Source organism: Argentina silus (genome assembly GCF_951799395.1).
Source record: "Argentina silus genome assembly, chromosome: 12".
Classification (NCBI taxonomy): domain Eukaryota; kingdom Metazoa; phylum Chordata; class Actinopteri; order Argentiniformes; family Argentinidae; genus Argentina; species Argentina silus.
Window position 1 is genome coordinate 2,151,604 of NC_139666.1, and position 26,202 is coordinate 2,177,805.

At 43.1% G+C, this 26,202-nt stretch overlaps 2 protein-coding genes across 3 annotated transcripts in view; one reads left to right on the forward strand and one right to left on the reverse strand.

Moving 5' to 3' along the window:
• Nucleotides 1-1,126: 1,126 nt before the first annotated feature.
• sacs2 (sacsin molecular chaperone 2) lies at nucleotides 1,127-19,890 on the forward strand. Of its 2 annotated transcripts, XM_083681257.1 has the most exons (8): nucleotides 1,127-1,229; nucleotides 1,674-1,719; nucleotides 4,867-4,954; nucleotides 5,962-6,073; nucleotides 6,702-6,848; nucleotides 6,965-8,405; nucleotides 8,506-8,594; nucleotides 8,708-19,890. In XM_083681257.1, the coding sequence occupies exons 2-8, from the start codon at nucleotides 1,694-1,696 to the stop codon at nucleotides 19,591-19,593; spliced, it is 12,789 nt and encodes a 4,262-aa protein (XP_083537383.1). In that variant the 5' UTR covers nucleotides 1,127-1,229; nucleotides 1,674-1,693; the 3' UTR covers nucleotides 19,594-19,890. The 2 variants fall into 2 exon arrangements, with proteins under 2 accessions (XP_083537383.1, XP_083537382.1); XM_083681256.1 differs by lacking the exons at nucleotides 1,127-1,229; nucleotides 1,674-1,719 and having other exon boundaries at nucleotides 4,078-4,954.
• Nucleotides 19,891-22,637: 2,747 nt separating this feature from the next.
• dip2a (disco-interacting protein 2 homolog A) overlaps nucleotides 22,638-26,202 on the reverse strand; it is a 62,226-nt gene continuing 58,661 nt past the window's right edge. Inside the window, 6 exon segments of the mRNA XM_083681958.1 lie at nucleotides 22,638-23,395; nucleotides 24,010-24,133; nucleotides 24,533-24,707; nucleotides 25,385-25,459; nucleotides 25,617-25,674; nucleotides 26,005-26,066. Coding sequence (XP_083538084.1) covers nucleotides 23,143-23,395; nucleotides 24,010-24,133; nucleotides 24,533-24,707; nucleotides 25,385-25,459; nucleotides 25,617-25,674; nucleotides 26,005-26,066 — 747 coding nt within the window. The 3' untranslated portion in view covers nucleotides 22,638-23,142.

Below are 26,202 nucleotides of genomic sequence, written 5' to 3' on the forward strand. Positions count from 1 at the left end.
ACATATTGTATGTACAGTAGGGCTGTACCAAAATCAATGCTTCTTGTTGCCTATATGCCTGCTTTGTGGATTCCAGTTTTATTACACTGTTATGTGCCATAAATCTTGGAAGCAGAAGTCTTCCGAGTTTGTGCATCCGGCCTTGATGAGTCTGTTTGAGAAGGTCAATTTTGAGCAGTTGCCGACCGGCGCTGATCAGCGCCTTTCAAGAATTTGCATGATGGGTTTATAATCTGTCCGATTTGGCTGCATGAGATTTACGACGGCTGTGAAGCCCCGCAGTCTCTTCTTATGACGATGAACACTATTGCTAAAACTAGCTTCACCCATTTCACCTCATTGAGGTATGAACAGAGGCTCAGGCAGAGGCTTTACAGGCTGCATAGCGCAGCAGGCCCTTCACTGTGGCACTTTTCATGACCAATCATTTATGTTTTCTTCACACCTGCACCTGAATCAGGAAAAGCCTGTATGCTGCGATGGGTCGGGCTTGTTTGACTGAATTCAGGCTAGGCTAATTTAGAACAGGCGGTGTGTCTGTGCAGTCTCAAATTGGACAATAAAGTGGAATTCTGACTGCAGGGCTTGAAAATACGACGATGACAACATGACGGCAATTGAAATCCTTAATAAATAAACTGCAATAGAAGTTTGTGCACGAGTGCAAAGGGAACTTTTGACATGGTGTTTAGATATGGGGGGGGGGGGGGCTACGATGTCACACGTGCACTAAAGGATCCGTTACTGGTTCCTCAGACGAAGTCGACTTCAACAAACACTTTTGGTATTTCTCCTACACTATTGGGACACCCTACAAAAAGTGGTAGTGGTAGTGGATTTTTTTTCTTCTTTTGTCTAATCTTGCACCCCTTATGACAGCACTGACCCCTTACCCCCGCCTGGTCTTGTCTAGCCTCGCCCTAATTCTAGTCGGGTTCAATCTTGAACTCAAACAAGCCCTGTCTGTCTGAAAGAAGTTCATGGTTTACCAGGAAAGGAAACACAATTTCACAACAGTTTGATTTGATAGTCAGTCATGATGGACCAGCTTTTAGGTTTCGTTTCAGGAGCAGGAGTTCAGTAAGTGATGAGTCAGAAGGGAAGTGCACGGCAGGGAAGCATCATAGGAGGTTATAAAACCTTTACACGGAAACGTTTGTGTCTTTGACGACAAGTTCGTGCTTGATGACATTTCTTCAGATTAAATATGATCATCTTATGTACTTGAGGTAAATATACATTTAAATGTATCTAGAATACAATATTCTCCTTATGACAATGATGATGATGATGATACAGCATATCTTGGGCTGAAATTAGGAACGCCTCAGATGTTCAAGCCTGATGGTTCATGTATCGTTCGTTAAGGCCAACCTATTCATATTCAGAAGTATTAGAAGTTAACGAAAATTAAACCAGGTGCGTTAAATAAAAATAAAAAAAACAATGAAAAGAGGGAGAATGCTACAAAGGCCCAAGAGTCAACTGTCGGACCTGCCAAGGCTTGATATTGTGGTGACCACACATGCTTGCGGATTTGAGGAGTGCCTTGGAAATGTTTTCTAAAACAATAATATACTTTTCTTAGCTTTTCTTGGAGAGATAAAGCGTGCCTGCTGAACAGGACAGTTGTATTTGTCATCTCCATATAATTTATTGATTCTCATTCATAGGATCCTAGAAATGTGGAAGGATGTCGAGGACACAGAAGAAAACTCGGTGAGTAGGATGTTGAAAGCTGTGCAGAATATGGTTTCAAAGTTGTGGAGATGGTTTCAAAGTTGTGCAAATAATCGTTAATAGTTAAATGTTTTCCAAATGTTTATATGGCGCTAAAACCAGATGCTCATACAACTGTTGTGGCTGTGGATGATTTCATGATAGAATGTGGGTCATAATACCGCAAATAAGAGGTCAAATAAGTTTGACATCAGGGTCAGAATTTCTAAATGGTTTGATTATTTTCTTTTGAATTGACATGCAGGGTTAGGCAAAATGAGACCATAAGCTTTTTTCAATGTGCCAGCGCCTTTTCACCGCTGTGTTCAATCTGTTTTGCGCGCTCCTTCACCGTCGCGGCGGCGCGCCTAGCTGCTTTTCCAACGGTGTTGACTGGGCACGCGCCTCTGGGGGGTTACACGTGCCTGTTCCGTTATTAGTGGGGCGCCAAGATGCCACATTTTGATGAATTGTGGCTCTTGTGATAAATGTGTAGTTTATTTTTCAATTCATATATTTTGGTTACTGCATCAATATCACTGAAAAACTAATTTTGTTAAAGTGTTATTCAAATGTTTATATTTCAAACAGAGGTGGAGGGGGGCTTTTATTTTGAAGGCAGTTTTATTTTGGAAGGCAATTTCCACATTCATTCAACCGTGTGATTGGTCAGTAGATTTGGCTGTCTGTCCAGAATGTTTGTTTTATCCCTAACCCAAAAAACCCCCCAGAAAATAAAGGTGTTTCTTCGGGGTATGAACTTGATAGCTTGTATTCAGCAAATTTACAAATCAAATTCTAGTTGGGTTCAATCTTGAACTCAAACAAGCCTTGTCTGTCTGAAAAGTGAATGGTTTACAAGGAAACGAAACACAATTTCACAACAGGTTTTTTTTCAAATTGATTTGATAGTTGGTGGACCGGCTTTTAAGTTTCGTTTCAGGTACAGGAATTAAGTAAGTGCTGAGTCAGAAGGGAAGTGCATGGCAGCGAAGCATCATAGGAGACTATAGACCTCTTCACCCCCACTACCCCCGTGTACAAGTTTCTCTCCTGTTAATAAAAAAAAAAATCCTTCTTCTAGCATTGTGACTGCCAATGGCCCCTGGTCCGAGCATTGATTACTTTATCTTATGATGACTGATGGATAGATGATTCACTTACTTAAACATATGTATTTGTTGTAAGTCACTTTGTATAAAGGCGTCTGCTAAGTGCCATAAATGTAAATGTACAAAAATGTGAAATATAAAACCGTTACATGGGTAACGTTTGTGCTTGATGACATTTCTTCAGATTAAATATGATCATTTTATGTACTTGAGGTAAATATGCATTTAAATGTATCTAGAATACAATATTCTCCTTATGGCGATGATGATGATGATGATGATGATGATACAGCATACTTGTCAAAAACTGGATCTATTATTTTGGATGTGACAGATTCCAGGCATTAGCTGGAGACTAGATGGAAAAACCCCAGAAAATACAAGTGTCAAATCAAATCAAATCAATGTTTATTTATCATATACACAGAATACAGCCGTAGATGGTGCAATGAAATGCTTAGGGAAAGCTAGCTCCTCAGGGCGTGGCTGGGGCTCAGAGAGGACAGGGCATGGCGGGGGGCTACTAGTGTCCTACCTTTCTGTCTGTCAGACCATCATGACAACCGTCATGATAAGCTCATATTAACTGTTAATTGTTGAGGTTTTTTTTTTATTGTTGAAATTGTGAAAACAATATTATTAATAACATGTTTGATAGTAATTTCCTATTTTTCTATAGATGTCTACCTCACCTCAATCCCAGGCTCGAGAACAGAGCCTGGTACCAGTGTTTGGGAGTGAATTTACTGGGCAACATAATGATTAATTCAAAATCAGAGCTAATCACACAACTATGAGGTGTGACTCCAAATTGAGGGTGACAGAAAAGTGTTTGTGAATATGTTGGTCAGTCCATTATATGCTATTTTAGATGTTGAGCGATCTAGTGTTTTGATTTGACATTCCAGATGTGTACTGTAACAATGTTATGTGCTAATGTTACCAGTTGCTAATATAGCTGAAAAAACGTTTTTAAAAAAATATATATTTTCTTCTAACCTGCGCTGTTTTTCACACTGTCTCCGTTTCTGGGATGATGGGGAAAGTGAGATAATGAACACTTGTGATTTTAAGTTTGGCAGCCAAATATCAGCATTATTATGTCAATATTGCAGCGCTGTGTGTGTGTTTGTGTGTGTGTGTGTGTGTGTGTGTGTGTGTGTGTGTGTGTGTGTGTGTGTGTGTGTGTGTGTGTGCGTGCGTGCGTGCGTGCATCTACTGAGAAATGCAGCACACTGGGGGAGGTTGTAAGGGCATAATGCATTCATTGTTTAAAATCGAAAAATCGAGAAATTTTTCAAAAGCCAAACCAAACTCAAAAAGCACAAGTCGCTCAGTACAATAAATAAGGCACCCCAGCTCGTGGAGACAGTCAGGTAGAGACAGTCAGGTAGAGACAGTCAGGTAGAGACAGTCAGGTAGCTCGTGGAGACAGTCAGGTAGAGACAGTCAGGTAGAGACAGTCAGGTAGCTCGTGGAGACAGTCAGGTAGAGACAGTCAGGTAGAGACAGTCAGGTAGAGACAGTCAGGTAGAGACAGTCAGGTAGGGACAGTCAGGTAGAGACAGTCAGGTAGAGACAGTCAGGTAGCTCGTGGAGACAGTCAGGTAGCCAAATGCACAAACGAAACAAATAGTCATGTAAAATATATTGCATGAAACGCGCTTTTTAATAGGCCCAATTTTGCCCAATTTTATTTAATGGATTATAATTGTAAACAGGCCCGACAGTTATTTATTGTCATGTCAAATGTGTAGTTAAATGTGTAGAATTGCAGAAAATAGATTTTGAATGCTGTGCAGTTCTTTGACTGAACGCTATGAGCACCATATTGTCAGTGGTGAGTGCATGCCAGGTATGTGTTGTAATTGCCATCTGTGTATGCCAATATGTTAATTGCCCTAAATAATTTAGTACAAGTAGCTTAATTACTATACATATTCTGACTGATGAGTGCGTGCCACGTATGTGTCTAGTATAGTACTACTTCATGACTATGGATGCTAGATAACATGTTGTTGATGTTTTGGTGTAGCAGTGCATTTGGTGCCACAGCACCGCCCTTTCTAGACTACCTGAAGGACATCCTGAGGAGGTACCCTGACGGAGGACAGATACTGAAGGTGAGCTTAACTAATCCTGAAGGTGAGTTTAACTAATCCTGAAGGTGAGCTTAACTAATCCTGAAGGTGAGCTTAACTAATCCTCCTCCAAAAGAGCTACACGAGGTGTCCACAGTCTATTATTAACTAACCATTATCTTTATGGTCATAATACATTGTTGCTCTCATACCGGCGTCAATAACAGCAACATGTTATTACACTGTAATTTAATAATTGGGTACCACTTTATTTTACATTCTGGTTGAAGATGGTATTTACCTGCTACTGTATTTACAAAACAACGACATGTGTGATAGCAAGAGGTACTCTCTGGTAATTCACAATGAATGAATGAAGGTAGGTAGTACTAAATGGCACATGGTGGTGGCGGAGAGACTGCTTTGTTGTTGTTTGAATTCCAGATTGGCCCTTTAATTAAAATGTTATTTTGGCAATCAAGGCCCTTTTCTACTCACCCAGAGTCAGATGTTAGCTGCTGAGCTAATACTAAACGCATTAGCGCAAAGACTGGAAGTCTACAGGAAAGAGCTAGTCAGCTTCTCTCAAAAGCAGGGAAAGGACCTCCTAACTATGCCAAAGCTGGGTGATTGGTCATTTATTGTCTTCCAAAGCTATACCTCAATATTTTATAAATGTGTTAATTTTAACTGATAATCATAAGAAACATATGAATCATGAGATTCTATCAACTTGGCATTACTAACTGCTTCTAAAACCACTATAATTGAAATATTAAAATGTCCTAAGTAAATGTGCTAACCACCTAGCTTTGGCATAGAGAGAAGGCTAGCTGCTCCTGGAGACTTCCAGTCTGTGCGCCGACGCGTTTAGCATTGGCTTAGCAACTAGCTTCAAACTGCACTCACAGACATACAGACATGCTATCTATGAGTTCGTCTCTCGACTCTCAACCATCGAAAAATGGTATTGAATTCCAGAATGTCACACCATCCCTTTGAGTAAACGGCGCTAAATGATGTCACTGTTTGTGCCCTGGTTTGAACAGGAGCTGATCCAGAATGCAGACGATGCTGGAGCCTCAGGGGTGGTCTTCATCCACGATGACCGCAGCTACGGGAGGCGGAGCCTGTGGAGTGATGATCTGGGAACGTACCAAGGTGCGTCCGCCTTGCATTTGTGAAGCAACTACGGCTGTCAGAGTTAACATGTTCTGCCGTAATAATCCAACGTGCATTATTACAAATCACCCTTATAGGCATGTATAAAGGTTTATACGCCATTTGTAGACATTGGCATTGGTGCAAATTGGTAGGTTTGATCATCTCAATAAAATATCAAAAAGCATACAGTGAAGCATTCAAATTACCAAATAAACCCACTAAACTACAGATGAAACGACAATTGATTTTTATTCCTTACATTGGAGGTTGGAGAAATATACATTTTATTAGCTACCATAGAGTCAAACCATTGTCAAACACATGCAGCTAGTATGTAGCTAGCTTGCCAATAATAAGTGATAATGACTAGCCAGTTAGCCAACCCAACCCTAGCCTGTTAGGTAGCAACACAAGGCTTTCAATGCAAGGCGAGGCTTTCTACTTAGCTACAGTAGGTCTTCCTACAAATTCAGGTACAGATAATAATTGTTACAATCATTCTGGAATACAAGTGCTCACATGATCTCAATATATTATCTTGTTGGTCCATGAATAAATTGTAATGTGGAATTGATTTAATTGCATTGTTACAGTGACTAATTGAAATTCTCCTGTTTCTGACCAGGTCCTGCCCTTTATGCGTTCAACAATGCTGTGTTCACTGAAAAGGACTGGAAAGGCATTCAGCTTTCAGGCAGAAGTGTGAAGCGCGATGATCCAAACAAAGTTGGGAGATTTGGGATTGGATTCAACTCTGTCTACCACATAACAGGTTACAGCCCACGTATTATTATCACTATGAATGATGCAACTACTGTACAGTTTTAATTGCCCTCCATAACCAGCTGTTCATACGTATACTTTTGCTCTGTCAACTTGCATTTCTAGATGTACCATGCATATTCAGTTCCAAGTACCTTGGTTTTATGGACCCCCAAGAGAAGCTATTTGGAGAGCGACTTGGAGGCATTCTGTGGTCTCTAGATGATGAGGAAGACAAGGAAACTCTAACTGATTTACAAGATCAATTTCAACCATTTCAAGACATCGTTGACCTAGTCAGTGATCAGAGATGGGAGGAAGTCATCAGGAAAGATCAGCACTTTGATGGGACTCTCTTTAGATTTCCCTTGCGCAATAAGGCCTCAGAGATTTCAGATAACTTGTATGACTCTGACAAAGTGGGTCAGCTTTTTGATAGCTTTATCGCCGATGCAGACATAAGCACTTTGTTCCTAAGAAATGTGTCAGCAGTGTCCTTGATGCACATCAACATAGATGGCTCAGTCAATGTCAGGCTTCAAGTGACGTCATCAAGCCCATCACCTGATCTAGACTTGGAGTCTAGAGAGGAGTCAACCACTGAGGGGTCAACCTGCTTTAAAGTCATATCCTCTATATCCAAAGACCATGTGGAAACGAAGACCAGGTGGCTTGTGACAACCTGCTGCATGAAAGAGGGAAATGTACCAGAGCTAGATTTGCTAGCAAAGAAGCTATGTTTTCGCCCTCAAGTTGACTTAGCATTCCCATGTGGTCAGGAGAACGTCTCGACTGATGGCAGACTGAGCTGCTTTCTGCCCCTTCCAAACAATGAATCCAATAAGACTGGACTCCCTGTTCACGTGAATGCATGCTTTGGCCTCACAGACAACAGAAGACACATCAAGTGGCAAGAGGAAGACCAGAAGCACGATGAAGCTGCCAAGTGGAATGAGTTGCTGGTTAAAGAGGTCCTCCCTCACTCGTATCTCAAGATCCTTCAGGATTCCATCAACTTGTCCAAAAGCTCTGCACTCCCTGTCTCCACGGTGTATCGTCTCTGGCCAGATGTCACTCAGACGAAACACAAAGAAAAATGGCATGGGATTGCTTTGGATGTTCTACAACGTCTGTTTGAACAGAATATCGCAGTCTTTTCTCTAGCTGAGGATGGGAGAATGTTTGTATCTCCGTCAGAGGCAGTGTGCCCATCCAACGATACTGAGAGTTTGGAAGCGATGGCTGCTGTGAAAAAGGCTTTAATTGCTGGTGGAGAAAAGCTTATCACCCTTCCAGATCATGTATCAGAAGCTATCCAGCAGGCTTTTGAAGAGCCTGACACACTGAAATGGGTGACTCCAGCCTTCGTAAGAAATGTCCTCCGCCGAGGTGCTGTGTCCAATCTTTCCAAAGAGGACAAACTCTGTCTCTTGGAGTACATCTTGAGCGATGAGAACTACCATGATCTTAGTGGTATTCACCTGCTGCCACTCAGTGATGGGACTTTCAAGTCATTCACGAACAAAAACGAAGACATTGCTTTGATTGACAACGATGCATTTCCAAGGTAAGTTTAACTTATCTTAGCACAGTACAGGACCTTTCATGTAGATGACCCACGCTTTTTCGTATTAAGATATTACTAGTTCATTTTTCTTTTGATTCAGAGATCTGCTGCCAGGTTCCAAAAACCAGTTCATACCAGACGATCTCAGCACTGCCTGTGTTCGCCATTTGAAGAAACTTGCTGCAACAAGTAAGAATTTAATTGTAATAAATGTACATGTATGAAATGTCTTGGATACCATGTGTATTGGCACATGCATTTTTAACATGGTTGTTATTTTCATATTATCTCCATTATTTTAGATACATTCAAAGTATTCAACGTGGATGCAAAAATTGTGGTTGCATTTGCCAAGAAGAATCTTCCAAGAGATTGGGAAGGGACTGATGGTCCTGTTACCTGGAAGATGGGGAGTGAACAGCATCCGCCCTTAAGGTGGCTTCCAGAATTCTGGAAATTTCTCAACACTCACTGGGGAGAGTTAAGTTATTTCAATGGTATGCCTTTGATACCAATTGAGCCCCTACAAAATGGTCAGTCTTCTATATTACTTGCAAGACTACAGCAAAAGTCAACCCTGGTCTTTCGGAAAAGCATGCAAGCCACCTTGCCAGACAAAGTGGAGAGAGTGGTGAGGAAAGTTGGGGGTACAGTTGTAAACAGAGATGAATGTCTTAAGCACAAAGATTTGGACTTGTATGTACTACCACCATCCCCAAAAAGCATTCTACAGGTGTTCATGAACGTACAGGCCCATCAGGTCATCGATGGAATAAAGTCTGCTTCTCACCCTGAAAAAGAAGAACTTAAAAACTACCTCTCTACTCTGGATTCTCTCACGGCTCATGAGCGAGACCTGCTCTCAGACTTGCCTCTCTTCCGATTAATGGGTGGAGAATATGTTGCTGCTCGATCAAAGCAGGCTGTAGTTGTAAGCGTAGTACCAGCTATCCCGGCAGAGCTGCCCATGCCCAATTCAGTTGTGCAGTGCTCCGATGAGGCCGATCGCAGGCTCCTACTATTGCTCAAGATTGATCTCTTGGATACAGCTAAGGCAGCCATTCACTTGATTGACGGTGTTGAGAGGAGGTCTTTCAGGAAAGAAGAGATGGAGAGAATAATGGCCTGGATACTACAGCATGGCAGCATCCTCTTCTCACAGAATGAGACCTTGTTCAGAAGATGTAAGGATCTGAGCTTCTTTGAAATGGAAAGTGGAGAGCGGAAAAAGACCTCAAGCTTATTCGATCCAAGAAGTGAAACCTTCAAAACCCTTTTTGAGACAGATTTCTTCCCTCCGCCTGTGTACACACAGACACCACAGATGTTTCAGAGCTTAACGTGTCTTGGAATGCAGACAAAGGAAATTGACATCACCTCAGACAATGTGTTGCATGTCGCCACTGATGTTCAGAAATTACATGTTCACTCAAAAAAGAAGGCTTTAAAAAAAGCAGAAGCACTAGTAAAATTACTGAACAACAACGACTTGCTTTCAAAATTCTCAAAACAGAAGCTGCAACACCTTTCACAGCTACAATGGATTCCGTCTTTGAATTCTAGTGCCATGAGGAAATGTCTCAACAAGCCACAGGACATAAGACATAACCGTTACTTAGACATTGTAGGGCATGTTATGCCCCTTACTGGAGAGCTCAGTGAGAAAGTAAGCAAAACACTTGGTCTCCTACGCCGACCTCCTGCAGAAAAGGTAATTAAGAATTTGTTAGTGTTGAAATCAATGGCACAGGGAATGAGTGATCCAGATGAAAATGGGCAATTCAAAAGACAGTTGCATAGCACTTACAAATTCATGCAAGATCATTTTTCTGAGTTCAAAGAAATTATGAAGAAGCAGTGCATACCTTGGATATGGATTCACAATCATTTTGTTTCTCCTTCTGATGTGGTCTTGGCCTATCCACCAGATTTAGATCTAAACTCTTACATTGGGAGAGTACCAGAGGAATTTTTACCATACAAGAAGTTACTAACAGAGTTTGGAGTGAAGACCTCACTTTCAGAAGAAGAAATAAAGGACATCCTTCATGATATCCAACAAACCATTGAAGAAAGGCAGGAACCACTTGGAAACCCCTCTGAGCTTAAAGTGTCACTCGCTATTCTTAACTGGATGTGGAAAGAGAAGAAGACTTTCAGGGATGACATCCCAGTGCCAGTCATGGCAGGGAGTCAAAGGTTTACCCTGCAGCCATTATCCAAGACTGTGTTCTGTGACATTGGCAGGGATGGTTTAGAAGATCTCAAGAATGACCAGGAGGAGTTCCATGTCATCCATGAGGAGATCCCACGTGTAACTGCAGAGTGGCTGAAGATTCCACTCCTCAGCACCAGGATCCTCTGTCCAGAGTTTATTGGAATAGAACAGTGTGGGCAGTCAGAGCCGATAACACTGAGGATTAAAAACATTCTAAAGGAATACGATGAAGAAAACGACATTTTCAAAGAGCTAATTCAGAACGCAGAGGATGCTGGAGCAAACACTTGTAAGTTTGTGGTGGATTTCCGGAGGCACACAGACCCCCCTGATAGCCTCATAGACCCTGGAATGACTCTCTGTCAAGGCCCTTGTCTATGGGCATTCAACAACGAGCTTTTCACACAAGATGACTGGATAAACATCGTCAAAGTTGGGTCTGCTTCAAAGGAAAACAGGGTGGAGAAGATCGGGAAGTTTGGACTTGGGTTTAATTCAGTGTATCATGTGACTGATATTCCCTCAATCCTCAGTGGCGAAGGCCTTCTCATACTTGATCCAAATGTAACCCACCTAGAAAAGCACATTCAAAGCAAAGGAAATCCTGGAATCAAACTTGACCTATCACGGCAGCAGCTTTTCAACAGGTTTCCTGGACAATTCAGACCTTATGAGCGCATTTTTGATTGTAATCTTTCAAGAGGGAGCACTCAGAAATTCTACCCTGGCACACTCATTAAACTACCTTTCCGCACACAAGAAGAAGCTCTCAAGTCAGAAATCAGCAGAAAGGTTTATGGCAAAGATGACATAATCACTTTTCAACAGGACTTTACCAAGAATTCACAAACCCATCTACTCTTTCTGAAGAACATTGACACCGTGTCTCTTCAAAATCTCACAGATGATGCTTCCACTCCTCCAGAAGACCACCACGTAGTGACACTCTTCACAGCCTCCAGAAAAGTTGCCAACACAATCAAGATTCCCAAAGACAGCTTTTTTCATGCAATGCAAAGTGATGCTTTGAAAACGTTGATGAAACTTGATCCAAAATGCAAAGAGGTCATAGATTGTCATACAATCAATATTACTGAAGTAACGCAACAACATTGTGATGGACCTGATGTCCAGTTTTGGCTTCTATATAACTGCTTTGGGACACAACAGTCTTTACTAATGGCTCAGACAGAAAATAAGCAGACCGCTTTCTCTTTGCCGATTGGAGGTGTTGCTGTACCTTTACACAAAGAATCACAAACAGGGAAATGGGTCATTAAAGAAACCAAACTGGTTGGTCAAGCTTTTTGCTTTCTTCCTCTCGCAATAGACACGGGTCTCCCAGTGAATGTGAATGGATCATTTGCTGTGACCTCCAATCGAAGAGGTCTCTGGCAGAGTGGACTGAAAAGTGACTGGAACAGAGCTCTCCTTCAGGATGCTGTTACAACAGCATATGTCACTGCTCTCCTAGTGTTGAAAACGTTCTCAAAAAAAGGACAACTCAACAACTACCATTACTTCACGTGCTGGCCCAATACAGAGAAAGTGAGTAAATCCTTCAAACCCTTGGTGGATGCATTTTACTCTGCCATTGTTCAGCCTATCTCTGGCAAACAACTTGAGCTCTTAAGTGATGGGGAAAATTGGTACTCAATGGACACGGCAAGATTTCTGCACCCAAGTATTGAAAATGACAAAGCAGTTGGAGAGCTCGCAAAGAGGGTGTGCCGCCAAAGCAATTCGAACACACCGTATCATGTTGTTCCTCTTCCACTGTGGGTGAGAGACAGCTTCCATAAGGCTGGCTTTGATGAGGCTCTACAGAAGAGAACATTAAACTGGATCGACTTTTACAGAGAAGTTGTATTCAACAATCTAAACACCATGGACCCCAAGAGTAGGAATGCTCTTGTCCTGCATGCTATTGATCTGAATGACAATGATATTGACAATCTACTGAGGACACATAGATGCATTCCTACACAGACAGGAGGACAGCAGCTCCAGTTCATCAAAAGACTTGTGAATCCATCAGGCAAAGTGGCCTGTTTATTTGAACAAAAGGAGGGGCGCTTTCTTGAAGAGACCACAAATGGCTTTTGTTCTCCCAGAAGGATTCAACGCCTGTCAGAACTAGGAATGCTGAATGATCATCTCCCATTGCAGGACATCACAGAGAGAGTGGAGACAATTGGCCATCTTTGGCTAAAAAACAAGGGGAAAGCATACAAGCATATCCAGTGCATCCTGGAGTTGATGAGGGACTCCTTAAAAGATAAAGACTCTCCCTACTGGGAAACATTGAGGAACACAGCATTCATTCCAGCATGCCTTCCAGTGATTACATGTAAAAAGAGGAATGAAAAGGTCATGCTTCAGAGGCCCATTGATATTTACAGTGATAACTGTCGCCATCTAGTGAGCATGACACAGTCTGTGGTTGACCATTCAAATCTGAAAATACATTGTGATGATCCAGTCCTACGCATGTTGGGAGTCCAGGAAAGCCCACAACTTAAGACAGTGCTTCAACAGCTGCAGGAAGCATATAAGCACTCTGAGACCTGTAACAAACAAGAGCTCTCCAATGTAGCCACCGAATGCTACAGCTTTTTGAATGATTTGCTGCATTATCAGGAGGAATCCTCTCGTAAATTCATTTCTGAGAGGGCACACTCATTCCCCTTTCTTCTAGTTGAAGGCAAGTTTGTGGATTTGGAGTCAGTGGCAAAAAATAAGGAGTTTGATGTTAAACCATATCTTCATGTACTTCCATATGCCTTCCATGGTTTTAATGAAGTTTGGGAATGTGTAGGCATCAATGAGCAATTCACATCAGAGCAGTTTTTTGCTGTACTTCAGAAATTGAGTAATGCCTATGGATCCAGACCACTTTCCAATTTTGACCTCAACATTTGTCTCACAATAATTCAAAGGGGATTATTTGAGGCCAAATCTGGGAAAGAAGATGACTGCCTCATACCTGATGAAAGTGGTGTTTTACAACCAGCAAGCCGACTTCATTTCAATGACACACCCTGGATGGAAGTGTCAGACGTTCATTTATGTCATAAATACATACCACGTGTCATGGCACGTCATTTCGGAGTGAAAACAACAAGACATCACACACTACAAAATCATTTGGTTGAAACATTTTCACCTTTTGCCAAAGAGTTTGGACAACGTGAAAAATTGACGGTTCGCATTAAAAACATCATTGCCGCTTATCCATCAAAGAAGGATATCCTGAAAGAGCTGATACAAAATGCAGATGATGCAGAAGCAACAGAAATTCACTTTGTCTGGGACAAAAGACAGCACAGAACAGAAAAAACATTTGGAAAGAGATGGAATCCATTGCAAGGCCCCGCACTGTGTGTGTACAACAACAAGGTTTTTTCGGATGCAGACCTGACAGGCATTCAACAGTTAGGAGAAGGTGGAAAACACAACATTCCAGGGAAAACCGGAAAATATGGACTAGGATTCAACTCAGTTTATCATCTGACAGATTGCCCTGCAATCTTAACTGGTGATAAATGGCTCTGCATATCTGATCCCAATTTGAAATACGTCGAAAATGGACCAAGAAAATCACCTGGCTGCAAGTATTCACTAGAGGAGCAGTTCAAGAAGTCATTCATTGATGTTTACCAAACATTTCTTCCGGAAACATTCAACCTTAAAGAGGGCACTATGTTCAGGTTGCCTATCAGGATGGGTACCATGGCAAACAGCTCAGAAATATCAAAGCAGTGTGTCACTGACAATGACATGACAGAGCTTTCCACAGCCCTGTCTGAAGATCCTGAGGGATTGATTCTCTTCCTGAGGAACATCCGAAAAATACAGTTCCATGAAATCAACTCAGACACAAAAATGCCCATAATGACCTTCTCCATTGAGAAACGACTCCCTGAGCAGAGCATTCTGGACAATGCCTCTTTCCAAAACTATGTTCAAAACTCCCTGCTGTCTGACAGTCCAATAACACCATTGAAAACCATTTACAATGTTGAGATCTCATCATCCAATAAAAGACCAAGCAAGTGGATCATTGCAGAGCAGTTTGGCTCCTTCAAAAGGAACACTGATGTAGAAAGGAAGCATTCTGACAAAGTTCCCCAGGCAGCACTGGCAGCTTGTGTGGGGTCTAAGACTGGAATGGAAGACCTCACTGGAAGGGCTTTCTGCTCCCTGCCGTTGCCAGTTAAAACTGGACTTCCAATCCATGTAAATGGAAATTTTGAGGTAGATTCTTCAAGGAGAGACCTCTGGAAAGAGGATGGTAAAAGTCTGAAGACTGACTGGAATGAGTCCCTAAAACTGAACATCATCGCACCGTTGTATGCGGACCTTCTCAATGACATCCACTGTAACTTAAAGAAAGTAAAAGTGCTTTCCATTCATTGTGTTGAATCCGGTCTTGAGAACTCCTACTTTTGTTTCTTCCCGTGTGTTTCAAAGGACGTTGGCCCAGACTGGCATGAAATGATCCATGAAGTGTACAGATCAGTCAGTGAAAAGGAGCTCAGTGTTATTCCAGTAATTCAGAGCTCAAGCCGCCAAGTCGCAACTCGGTCGTTTCAGGAGTACACTGTTGACTGGTCCAGTGTGAGCAAGCGTGAACCAAATGATGCACCTCATTTGATTACCCAAGACAGTCCAACAGTTATTCCCATTTTAGAGGATCTCGGAATGAAGTTGGTTCCTTCGTCCAGAAAAATGGAAGAAATATGGAAAAGTTTTAAAACGGCTGGAGTTGGTGTGAGAACAGTCAACCCTGTGACAGTTCGGGACTACCTGAGGAGGAAACCATTGCATGATGCAACCCAAACTGAAATGGGGTTACCGCTTCCTATTGGCCAAACCTTGATCAGAGACAAAAGCAGATGCTCCAAGCTCCTGGACTACTGCTTAAAAGATGTGACGAAGGATAATTCCAGTTCAGTCAGTGGTCTTCCACTCCTCCTCACTCAAGATCAGATTCTCAGGAAGTTCAACCATAACTCTCCCAAATTTCTTTCAGAATTTCAACAATTGTTCCATGGAAATGAGGAGGAGTTTGCGGATTACACCACCAACTATATGTGTGATGTTCTACGAGATGGTAATTTTATTAGAGAGTTGACAATTCCTGCTGCAGTACAGTATTTGAAACCCACACTTGGGCTCCTCCTCCAAAATTGTGAAATTGATCCACACAGCAGGTTACATGTTCCAGATGAGACAATACTCACATGGCTGAAAGAACTTTGGGAATTCTTTGGGAAAACATTTTTGGTGGATGGAGATCTGAGTGTCATTGCTGAGCTTTTTTCTGACTGTCCCATTTTGCCTGTTGTCTGCCAAAGGCAAAACAAGAAACCTCTTCTCCAAATAATGGGTAAAATGTCAAGTGTGATTCAGTTTTCAACTGAGAAGTTGTCACCAATTCTTCTCAAGCTCGGTCTTTTGAATGTTCACTTTTCATTCTTCCAAAATATCGACCCTCTGATGCATCATCATTTACACCCCAGACTATTAAACACAAGTGACAGCAGTGCTGTGTTAGACCAAGTCAGCCAGCTGAGCCATTCAGAGTTTCAGCTTCTTTCCAACGATGAATTGAATGAACTTCAATGCTTCCTACAGTCTGGAATAACCTCATCTAAAAATAAACAAGAGTATCAGAGAAAGCTCAAGTCGTTACCTATATTTGAAACAATACAGGGAATCCGGCAGCGGATTGATGGACACAGGAATGTATTCATTCTCAACACAGAGCTCATGGGAAGATTTCCAGATTTGTACACTGTAGAAGTCAACAGCACTTTCCTCAAATGCAATCCAGAGAATAAGAGACTGTCAGAAAATGTAGACATTAGAATCCTAAGTGATTTGGATTACTATGTACAATTCATTCTCCCAGTCATACACAATCTCACTGAGAGTCAAAGGCTTCTCTCTGTCCAGCTGCTGTTGTCACTACAGCGTTATGACACGTATCAGACACACCATAGTAATATAATCTCAACAATGAGTAATGTCAAATTAATTTGCAACATTCACGGTGATCTGCAGATGGCCTCATACTTCTTTGACAAGAGTGTAAAGTTGTACAAGATCATGCTGCCCCAAGATAGATTTGTGCCTGAGAGCTTTTGGAATATATTCGGTTTCCAAAAAAGCTTTGCTAAGGAATTGCTCAGGGAGCTTGGAATGAAGCATGCTGTGTCCGATGAGGAGATCATTGAGTTTGCTCAGCAAATAGAATTGGATGCTAAAGGCACTGTGGTAGCCCTGGAAGAGCTGAAACTGAAGTCTTCAACGCTGTTTGAAACTGTTTTGAATAAACCCACCAAAAATCAGGCCCCACACATTCTGACAAGGATTGCTCATATCAAGTTTTTATTTCCAGTGGAAATTCAACAGAAGTTGCGCAACTATCATCAAACATTTGCGGCAGGGAGGAGTGCTGTTGCAATCAAAGGTTCTTTAATTGAAAGAGAACCTCTCCACCAACATCTGATTTGGACCTCTATGCCAATCTTGCACTTGCCAAACTGCACTTCGGGAAACATACAAAAGATGAAAGACGCAGGAGCGGTTGAACAACCACCACCTGAATGCATAACTGAGAACTTGAAGAATATCTGTCAGTCCCCAAATTGCCAAACTGTTGACGATTTGAACTTGATTTCAACTCGAGCTGAAGTATTGCGGCATTCTTATGCCCATCTTCAAACAATGGACTTTGATGCCGGTCCATTGACTGACCTCCCTGTGGTGCTCGTTGAAAAAGACCGGCAACTTGTAAAGGCTAAACAAACAGTTCTGGTACTATCTAATAATCTGGAGTTTAGGCCCTATTTGTATGAAATCCAGTCGAAGGATGCCATACATAAAGAGTTCTTTACGAAGGTTGGTGTTAAAGAGAGGCCTACAGCAAAACAGTACTGCAATGTACTAAAAGACATTCATGAAGATGCCACAGACAAACACACACTGAACCCAAATCAGCAGGCAACTGTCAAGCGTGCAGTTGAACAGCTATTTCACCTGATCAATGACTTGCAAGCGGAAAAAATGACCCCAGAGTTTCCCAAGGCCTTGTATCTGCCGTCGACTGATGGCAGATTATACATGTCGAACACACTGTATTTTGATGACACAGTCTTCCAGGTCAGAGGATTAGGGGAATCCCTGGAAAACAAATTGCAACTTGTGAAACTCAACAACTGCCATCTAGGGACTGACATGTATGAGCATCAAAGACTGCTACAGTTGTTGCCTCCAGAATTACAGCCCAAAATGCTCTCTCAGAAGATCATAGAACATGTGGTGGAATCGAACATGCAGCCTTGTGAATATGGGAATGGCTGTGAGTTTAGTGGATGGTTTGAGGAACATCTCTCCTCAGCTGCCTTTACGTACGGTCTTGTCTGTCTTATCAGGGAGCAGTTTGAAGGCAAGATGTCACAAGACGATGCTACTAACATGTGTCAGGAAACATTTGGCAGTATTAAGATCACCTGCTGCAAGAGCCTTGAAACAGTGCTTTTGCTTGGTCAAGAGCAACTGAGTGATACCATTGCTGCAGCTCAGGTGTACATCAAAAAGGGGCAGCAAGGTTGTACCTTCTATTTAAGACACAATGATGACATGGCCTTTAAAGTGATGACTGACGTCAACATGAGACTGACGAAAGAGATCAATGCCCTTCTAGGTAACAAACTTGGTTCAAATCTACTATTAGTTCTTGGACGACTTCTCTCGTGTGATGATCTGCAGGAGGTCAAGAAAACACTGGAGGAAAATGGAATTCATGACAGTGCCAGTACAGACGACTCCCAACATGGCCCTCCACCCCCAGGAAGTCTCATCCCTGAAGAATGGCAAGACTCCCTTGATATGAACTTTCTCAACAACTTTGAAGAAGGGGAGTGTGTTGGCTATAAAGAGCCATCAAAGGATGACCTTTGTTTTGCAGTCATAGTGGAACAGCTGTGTGTACCATCAGGCCAAACAGGACAATATTCATGCAAATACAAAATACAAATCGGGAAAGATGAAGTCATTGAAGTCAGTGGCCTTGATCTTTATCAGTTCAAACGGGAAAAAAAACCTTTCTCTTCCAAACAAACAACATGCATGGAACTGGAACTAGCAGAATCTGCGGCACACACATCTCCCACAAGGGTCTTACCAAAGTCCTTGGAAGAAATCAAAAAGGAAATTGACAAATGTTTGACAGAAATCTGGGCTCTACCTGAGGAGGAGAGGTGTAAGGCCCTCAGACGCCTCTACTTGAGATGGCACCCTGACAAAAACCCAGACTGCATAGAGCTAGCCACTGAGGCATTCAAGTACTTACAGAATAGAATTGAGGAGCTTGAGAAGGGCAAGACTGGGCAAAACTCACGGCCACAATGGAACACAAATTTCAGTGGCTTCTACCAACAGTGGAACCAAGAAGCCAATCGCCACCGGCGTGGCCGAGAGAGGTTTTACAGATCCCACAACTCATATAGAGGGAGATATAATTTCTGGACACATCATGGAAACGTACCACAGCCGAACACAGCAGAGGCTCAGCGCTGGTTGAGACAAGCCCAGTGTGATCTGACTGCAGCTCACAATGACACTGGAGGCAATAGCACCGAGTGGTGTCTGTTCAAGGTACACCAAGCAGTGGAAAAGGCCCTCATGGCAGCAGAGTACAAAAGACGAGGACAACATTCTACCAACAGCTCTCTCTCAAGCCTGGCTGAGCAAGTGTCACACTTCAGCCCCCAGTTGAGTACTGTACCCAGCATGGTGGGGAGACTGAAACTGATGGGAGTGGACGCTAAGAAGACTCAATATCCCAACTACCACCCATCACCCCGCATTCCCAATGGGGAGTTCAAGTCTGTCGATGAAGCTCAAGTGCTGAACATGGCTTCAGAGCTTCTGTGTAAAGTAGAGGCGTATGTTAATTAGAAGATTTGACATGTTTGTCATTGTGTTTTAAAAGAAAAGCATTTGTTGATTATTTTTTTACTTATTTTCACATTATATACACCACTGATGCAAGTTTGATATTATATGCATTCCAATAGTTTTGTGATTATGTTGAAGAATCAAGAAATGAAAAGGGCAATATATTCTCCTTACTAATTGCTCACAATAATATGTATTCCTTGTTGATTTTGGATATGTTTAATATGTACTCTTTTGTGATGAATGTAATACATAATTAAAAATTCTTACTTTATTAAACCCTTAAGTAAAAATGTACTATTCTCTGTTCTTTGTCATTCTTTTCTGACACGTTGCCTATATAGTGCTTCAAAGGGAACTACTTCAGAGACAAATTTAGCCAAACATACACCAGAAAAAAACAGTTTTTGCTGATTAAACCTCTATCACAAAATAACTGGACAATTGTTCCTCACTTCTGACCATGCGAACGCACACTCTAGAGGCAAAGTGTTAGGGTTTGTGAGAGGCGCTACATAAATTCGCTATATATTCCTCTTACTTTATTATTCCTATTGTTAGTATTGTTAATACTTTAAATAAAAGAAGACACGTTCAACCAAGGTTTACCATTGATTACAGATCTACAGGACAGAGTCAAAAACAGCTGTCTGCGCAGTGCAGTGTCTCTCAAACTCTCTCAGATAAAGTGTTTTTGAGCAACCCTGTTATACTGGATTTTGACCTAAAGCATTTCCAGCACATCATAAAGGCTTAATGAGGCTATTAATTGATTGACCAAATATGGATATAAGTGTTAGTAATGGGTGGGGCAGTGAAGGTCGTTCACATGCACACATGTTTAACATGGGCCTGATTTCTAATTGAAAACTTGCTTGTGTTTGACGTACGCATCCTTCATGAACCTCTATATTTTCTTGAATGTGCCTTCTTTGACAATAAGGAATATGCAAATATTTAGGGCTCTATTTTCAGCCGGCTCCAAACGCCGGCATATTGGCGGTAACGGGTGAAAACACCACACCACATCGCTGTAGCACCGTCTCACCTGCGCTCAGGTGGGCGGAGTAGCAGAAAATAGAGGCGTGTTCAGGACAATAAGCAGGTCAAGTGCCATCATGTGCGCTGAAAAGTGTGACATCTACACAATGATTCCCTCCTAAAGACCTCTTCACCTTCCCCCACTACCCCCCTTCACCCCTACTACCCCCCTGTACAAGTTTTTCTCCTGTTAAAAAAAATAAATAATAATCTTCTTCTAGCATTGTGACTGCCTATGGCCCCTGGTCTGAGCATTGATTACTTTATCTTATGATGACTGATGGATAGATGATTCACTTACTTAAACAAATGTATTTGAAAGCTAAATGCCATAAATTAAAAAAAATACCAAAAAACATCTGTATGGCTCAAGTCAAACCTAACCTTAAGAATATTGGTGTATTACTCAGGACAAATTAAAGACAAAAACAAAGACATTACGCAATCATCAAATAAAAGCATTGTATTTATTAAGAAACCATGTTATGAAAATAATGACAATGAACCATATCAGACACATTCATCTTTCCACGTCAACAAACAGAATATGCTCTGAAAATATCTTGAGGATGAAAGATTTAAACTCTCACCAGAACAGAACAGTCATCATCTCTTGTTATGAAGTGTGTGCTTCGTTAGATCTTTGAAGTAGCTGGTCCCCAGTGTTTTACTATACAAAATGTCCCACAGCTGCTTTTCCGTTACCCATTTGTTTCGTCCCGTAGTCTTCAGCTTAACAGGTTATTCTGGGGGATTTTAACTTTACCAGCTTCAGTCTTTTTCATAAGTTCCTGCTGAAACCACCGCTGGAGTGTGCACCAGATCCAATAATAACTTACACAAAAACTGTACATAATTACAGCAGGCTTGCTGCCTGTTTTCCAGGTGGTGTGCACAAATACAAGAGCGCAACCATCAACAGAAGTGGTCTTTATGTATCAGATATGGTGAAGGGGTCAGCAAAACGCACTTTACTTGCTTCATACATGCAATACAAGACCTCTGCAACCACTCATTCATTTGAGAATTCTTTTCAGGGTATCCAAAAACCAATGTCCTGTATCAAGTTTTTTAATTCATATCTGATATCTTAAACAAAAATACCATAACCCTCTCCCAAATACACAAAAAAAAAAAAAACTGTTCAGGGAATAACTAAGATGCTTGTGTTAAAATGGCTGATATTCAGATCAAGTATACTCATCTTGCCAAACGGACTTTCGGCGCAAACACAGGAAAGGGGTTATCATTGCCTCACCTGATCCCTCAATACCAGCCAAACAGCTGATTAACTTCACTGTATCAAGGAAAACAAGAGCTAAGAACAGGCATCTGGAAATATTTAAGGCTTAATTTAAAACATTTGGCAGGTTGCCAAACACTAATTGATGGTTATGTTCCATGTCACGTTATACTGTAAGTTCAAATAATGACCATGAACATTGCAGGTCTGTTGTCATTTAGAGGGACAGGTCTTAAATCATATTGCTGTGTTGGAATAACATTGTAAAGACATTACATATTCCATACATGAAAGTATATTAATTTAGAAGAGAAGAGAATTTTTTTTTTCAGTTCATGACAGTTTCAACAACTGCCATTGTAATGAATTGCTGTTGCAAACAACATGAAATGCACATCCATACTCAAATGTATAAACTAGTACTAATAAAAGTACTCCATAATTATCCTGAATCTCCATACAGGTACATGGCTATATAAGAGCATTGTCAGAACGCAGCTGAAACGAGCCATCTGCAGAAACAGGTCACCTGCAGCCATTCATGGTTGACATGACAACAGAAATAAGAAGTTTGAGGACTCCGGTTGGAGGTGTTGGCTGAAGCACATCCAGATCTGGGACCAGGCTTGGTCACCTCAGTCCCACCAGTTCCCCCCACCCCTCCTCCACCCCGCCTCCACCTCTCCCCCACCCCTCCCCCACCCCTCCCCCACTCCTCCTCCACCTCTCCCCCACCCCTCCCCCACCCCTCCTCCACAGCACTGCCATACCCGAGGCACTGGCACAGGGGAAATGTTTATGGCACAAGTGGGAGACAAACACAGTGACATTCAGATGGCAGGATTACAAAACAAATAATAAGCGCACAAAATATTGTACTATATATCCACCTGCCTGGTCGCGAGGCAGATGCAATCCCGTGTTCAAACAGTCATTCTGACAGTTTGCGATACAAAAATAAACACACTGACTGCATAGCCCCCATCCTGAACTATTCATATCCTCTGAAGAAAAACAAATAGGGAACAGAGACACCGAAGAGGGTCCATTCTCTTTATCCCTCTATTTCTCTCTCTTCACATTCTCTCCATTCCACAGTGTCACTGAGCAGCACTCGTCTCCTTCTCCTCTGTTCACATGTTATAAGCCACATAGATGGGGTCCCCTTCTCCTCTGTTCACATGTTATAAGCCACATAGATGGGGTCCCCTTCTCTTCTGTTCACATGTTATAAGCCACATAGATGGGGTCCCCTTCTCCTCTGTTCACATGTTATAAGCCACATAGATGGGGTCCAGCTGGTCTGCCAGGAAGCCGTCCCGCAGGTGCATCCTCTGTTTCTCCCCCCGGGAGTTGATGGGGATGACGCCGGGGTCCACCACCACCACCACCCCCACGATCAGGTAGTGCTCCTCCAGCACCACGTTAGTGACCAGGGCCACCAGGTCCAGAGCCTCCTGCTCTGACCCCTCCAGTTCCACCACCACCACCAGCAGGTTGGTCCACGTGAACACAGCGCTGGAGGAGAGAGGGGGAGGGGGGGTCAGGGGAGAGGGAGGGAGGAGGGAGGAGGGAGTCACACGGGGGGGGGGGGGGGGGTCAGGGGAGAGGGAGGGAGGGAGAGTCAGACAGGGGGGAGGGAGAGTCAGGGGAGAGGGAGGGAGGGGGGAGGGAGAGTCAGACAGGGGGGGTTGAGTGGTTTGTTCCAGAACTGCTCAGCTGCTGTACAGTCTGTGATTAACACTCCAAAGCTATCTGTGTAGATACCATCTACCCCACCTACCCCCACCCACCCCTACCCCCTACCTGTGTAGATACCATCTACCCCACCTACCCCCACCCACCCCTACCCCCTACCTGTGTAGATACCATCTACCCCACCTACCCCCACCCACCCCTACCCCCTACCTGTGTAGATACCATCTACCCCACCTACCCCCACCCACCCCTACCTGTGTAGATACCATCTACCCCACCTACCCCCACCCACCCCTACCCCCTACCTGTGTAGATACCATCAGACCTTCTCCTCTCTGTGTGTAATAATAATAATAATACTAAAACAATGACATCTAAGATCGCACTGACTGCCTGGCGGTTTCACTCACTGAACGTCTGGCGGTTTCACTCACCATTCAGCGATGCTCTTGTGGGAGCGGATGACCGAGGTCTCGATGTCGATGGGGTGATACCGCATACCTCGCAACTCCAGAGTCTCATCCAGGGAACCCACCACGTAGAGCGCATCATGGCGCTCTGAAACACACACACACACACACGCACGCACAGACACAGACACACACGCACGCACACACGCACGCAGGCACGCACATACACAGACGCACGCACACAGACACAGACACACAGACGCATGCACGCACGCACGTACACAGACACAGACGCACGCACGCACACAGACACACAGACACAGACACACACAAACACACACAGGAAGGTATTGGCAACATACTTTTTCAACATTTAAGTAATCTTTTAACATGGATTGAGATGAGTACATGTATTCCACCGTCAGTAGTATGGATGGAACACATGATCCCCCACTGAATGACGTCCGTGTACATTTCAGTACAGACTCTCCAACTCTGGGGGTAGGTAACACCACCATCCCTAACAGACACAGTACCCCCCCCTCACCTCCGCTGGCGTCAGTGAGCTCCGTGCGCCGGAGGAAGCCCAGGTAGCCGGTGCGCGCCCACACCGTCTGCGTGTCCCCGAAGCTGAGCTTGGTGCTGAAGTGGTCGGCGTGCAACGCCTCCTCCCCGTAGACGGTGTAGTAGCCGGAGGCGTTGTGAGGACTGCTCACCCAGATCTGACAGGCAGGGCAGGACAGGACAGGACAGGACAGGACAGTCATATATATGTATATATATATATATATATATAATATATCATAATAGAGTCATGTGTCATCAGAGAGGCAGGGACAGGTGGACAGTCATTATGGTTTTGGAATTATGGAATTATGTAGGAAACAAAAAAGTGTTAAACAAACCAGAATATGTTTTATATTTCAGATTCTTCAAAGTAGCCACCTTTTGCTTTGATGACAGCTTTGCACACTCTTGGCAAGGTGTGTCCAAACTTTTGACTGGTACTGTATACTGTATATATATATATATATATATATATATATATATATATATATATATATATATATCATAATAATGTGTCATCAGAGAGGCAGGGACAGGTTCATATTCATGTTACATTTTTGACATTTAGCAGACGCTTTTATCCCAAGCGACTTACAAGTACATTTGTCTAAAGTAAGTGAATCACCGATACATCAGTCATCATAGGCAAACATCTATGCTAGGACCATGTGCCATTGGCAGTCATAATGCCAGAAGAAGGATGGATTACTTCCCATTGGCTCTACAGGACCAGGAGTTAAAGGACATTGCTCTATAGTAACCCCTATTGGGACATGGCCTGATGATGATGATGATGATGATGATGATGATGATGATGACGACAACGACTCACCTCGCCCAGATGGGAATCTCCCAAGGGCCCTTTGGTCTCTGTGTTGGCGATGATGACCTTCACTCCAGGGAGGATCTGGGAGGGGACAAACAGTGACAGCAATGTTGCCAAGCGTTCATCACAGTAACAAGTTGGCTCAGAGAAAACATTCCTGTCAGCTAACTGGTGAAAGACGGACAAGGAAACTAAGCGTTGTTGTCCAGTGAGGTATCTGAGGGATAAGGTTCCTAACCTTTCCAGATTCCATCAGCGGGAGGCTGTGTGGTGAGCCTCTCTCCACCAGACGCACCCTGTAGCAAGCAGACACATTGGTTAGGGTCTTATCAGTCTACTCTAATGCAACCTTCATTCTTCCAGGTGAGTCACATTGCGAACAGATCTCCTTCGCCGGAGAGAGAGAGAGAGAGAGAGAGAGAGGGAGAGAGAGAGAGAGAGAGAGAGAGAGAGAGAGAGAGAGAGAGAGAGAGGGAGAGAGAGAGAGAGAGAGAGAGGGGGAGAGAGAGGGAGAGAGAGAGAGAGAGAGAGAGAGAGAGAGAGAGAGGAGAGAGAGAGAGAGAGAGAGAGAGAGAGAGAGAGAGAGCGGGTCTCTGAGGTAGGGTCAGTGCCGTGGAGGCTCCTACCTGTCATGTCTCAATGCTCTCATGTCCAGGTAGACCGTGGTGGGGTCCGGTCCTGCTGTACCCTGGAGGGAGACAGACAGACAGGCCCAGGGTCAGTCTGAACGGTCACGCCACACACATCAGAACACACAACCTCCCCACTGTATGGAAGCTGCTGAAGATGCTGCCATGGCAGAGTTGTTAACAAAAGCACGGAGA

Bases quoted from the DNA above. Each gene is read 5' to 3' on its own strand.
- sacs2 (XM_083681256.1), top strand. From the start codon at position 4,832: ATGCTAGATAACATGTTGTTGATGTTTTGGTGTAGCAGTGCATTTGGT. The intron at 6,074-6,701 runs GTGCGTCCGCCT...GTTTCTGACCAG, and splicing joins TGATCTGGGAACGTACCAAG to GTCCTGCCCTTTATGCGTTC. The intron at 6,849-6,964 runs GTTACAGCCCAC...TTGCATTTCTAG, and splicing joins CTCTGTCTACCACATAACAG to ATGTACCATGCATATTCAGT.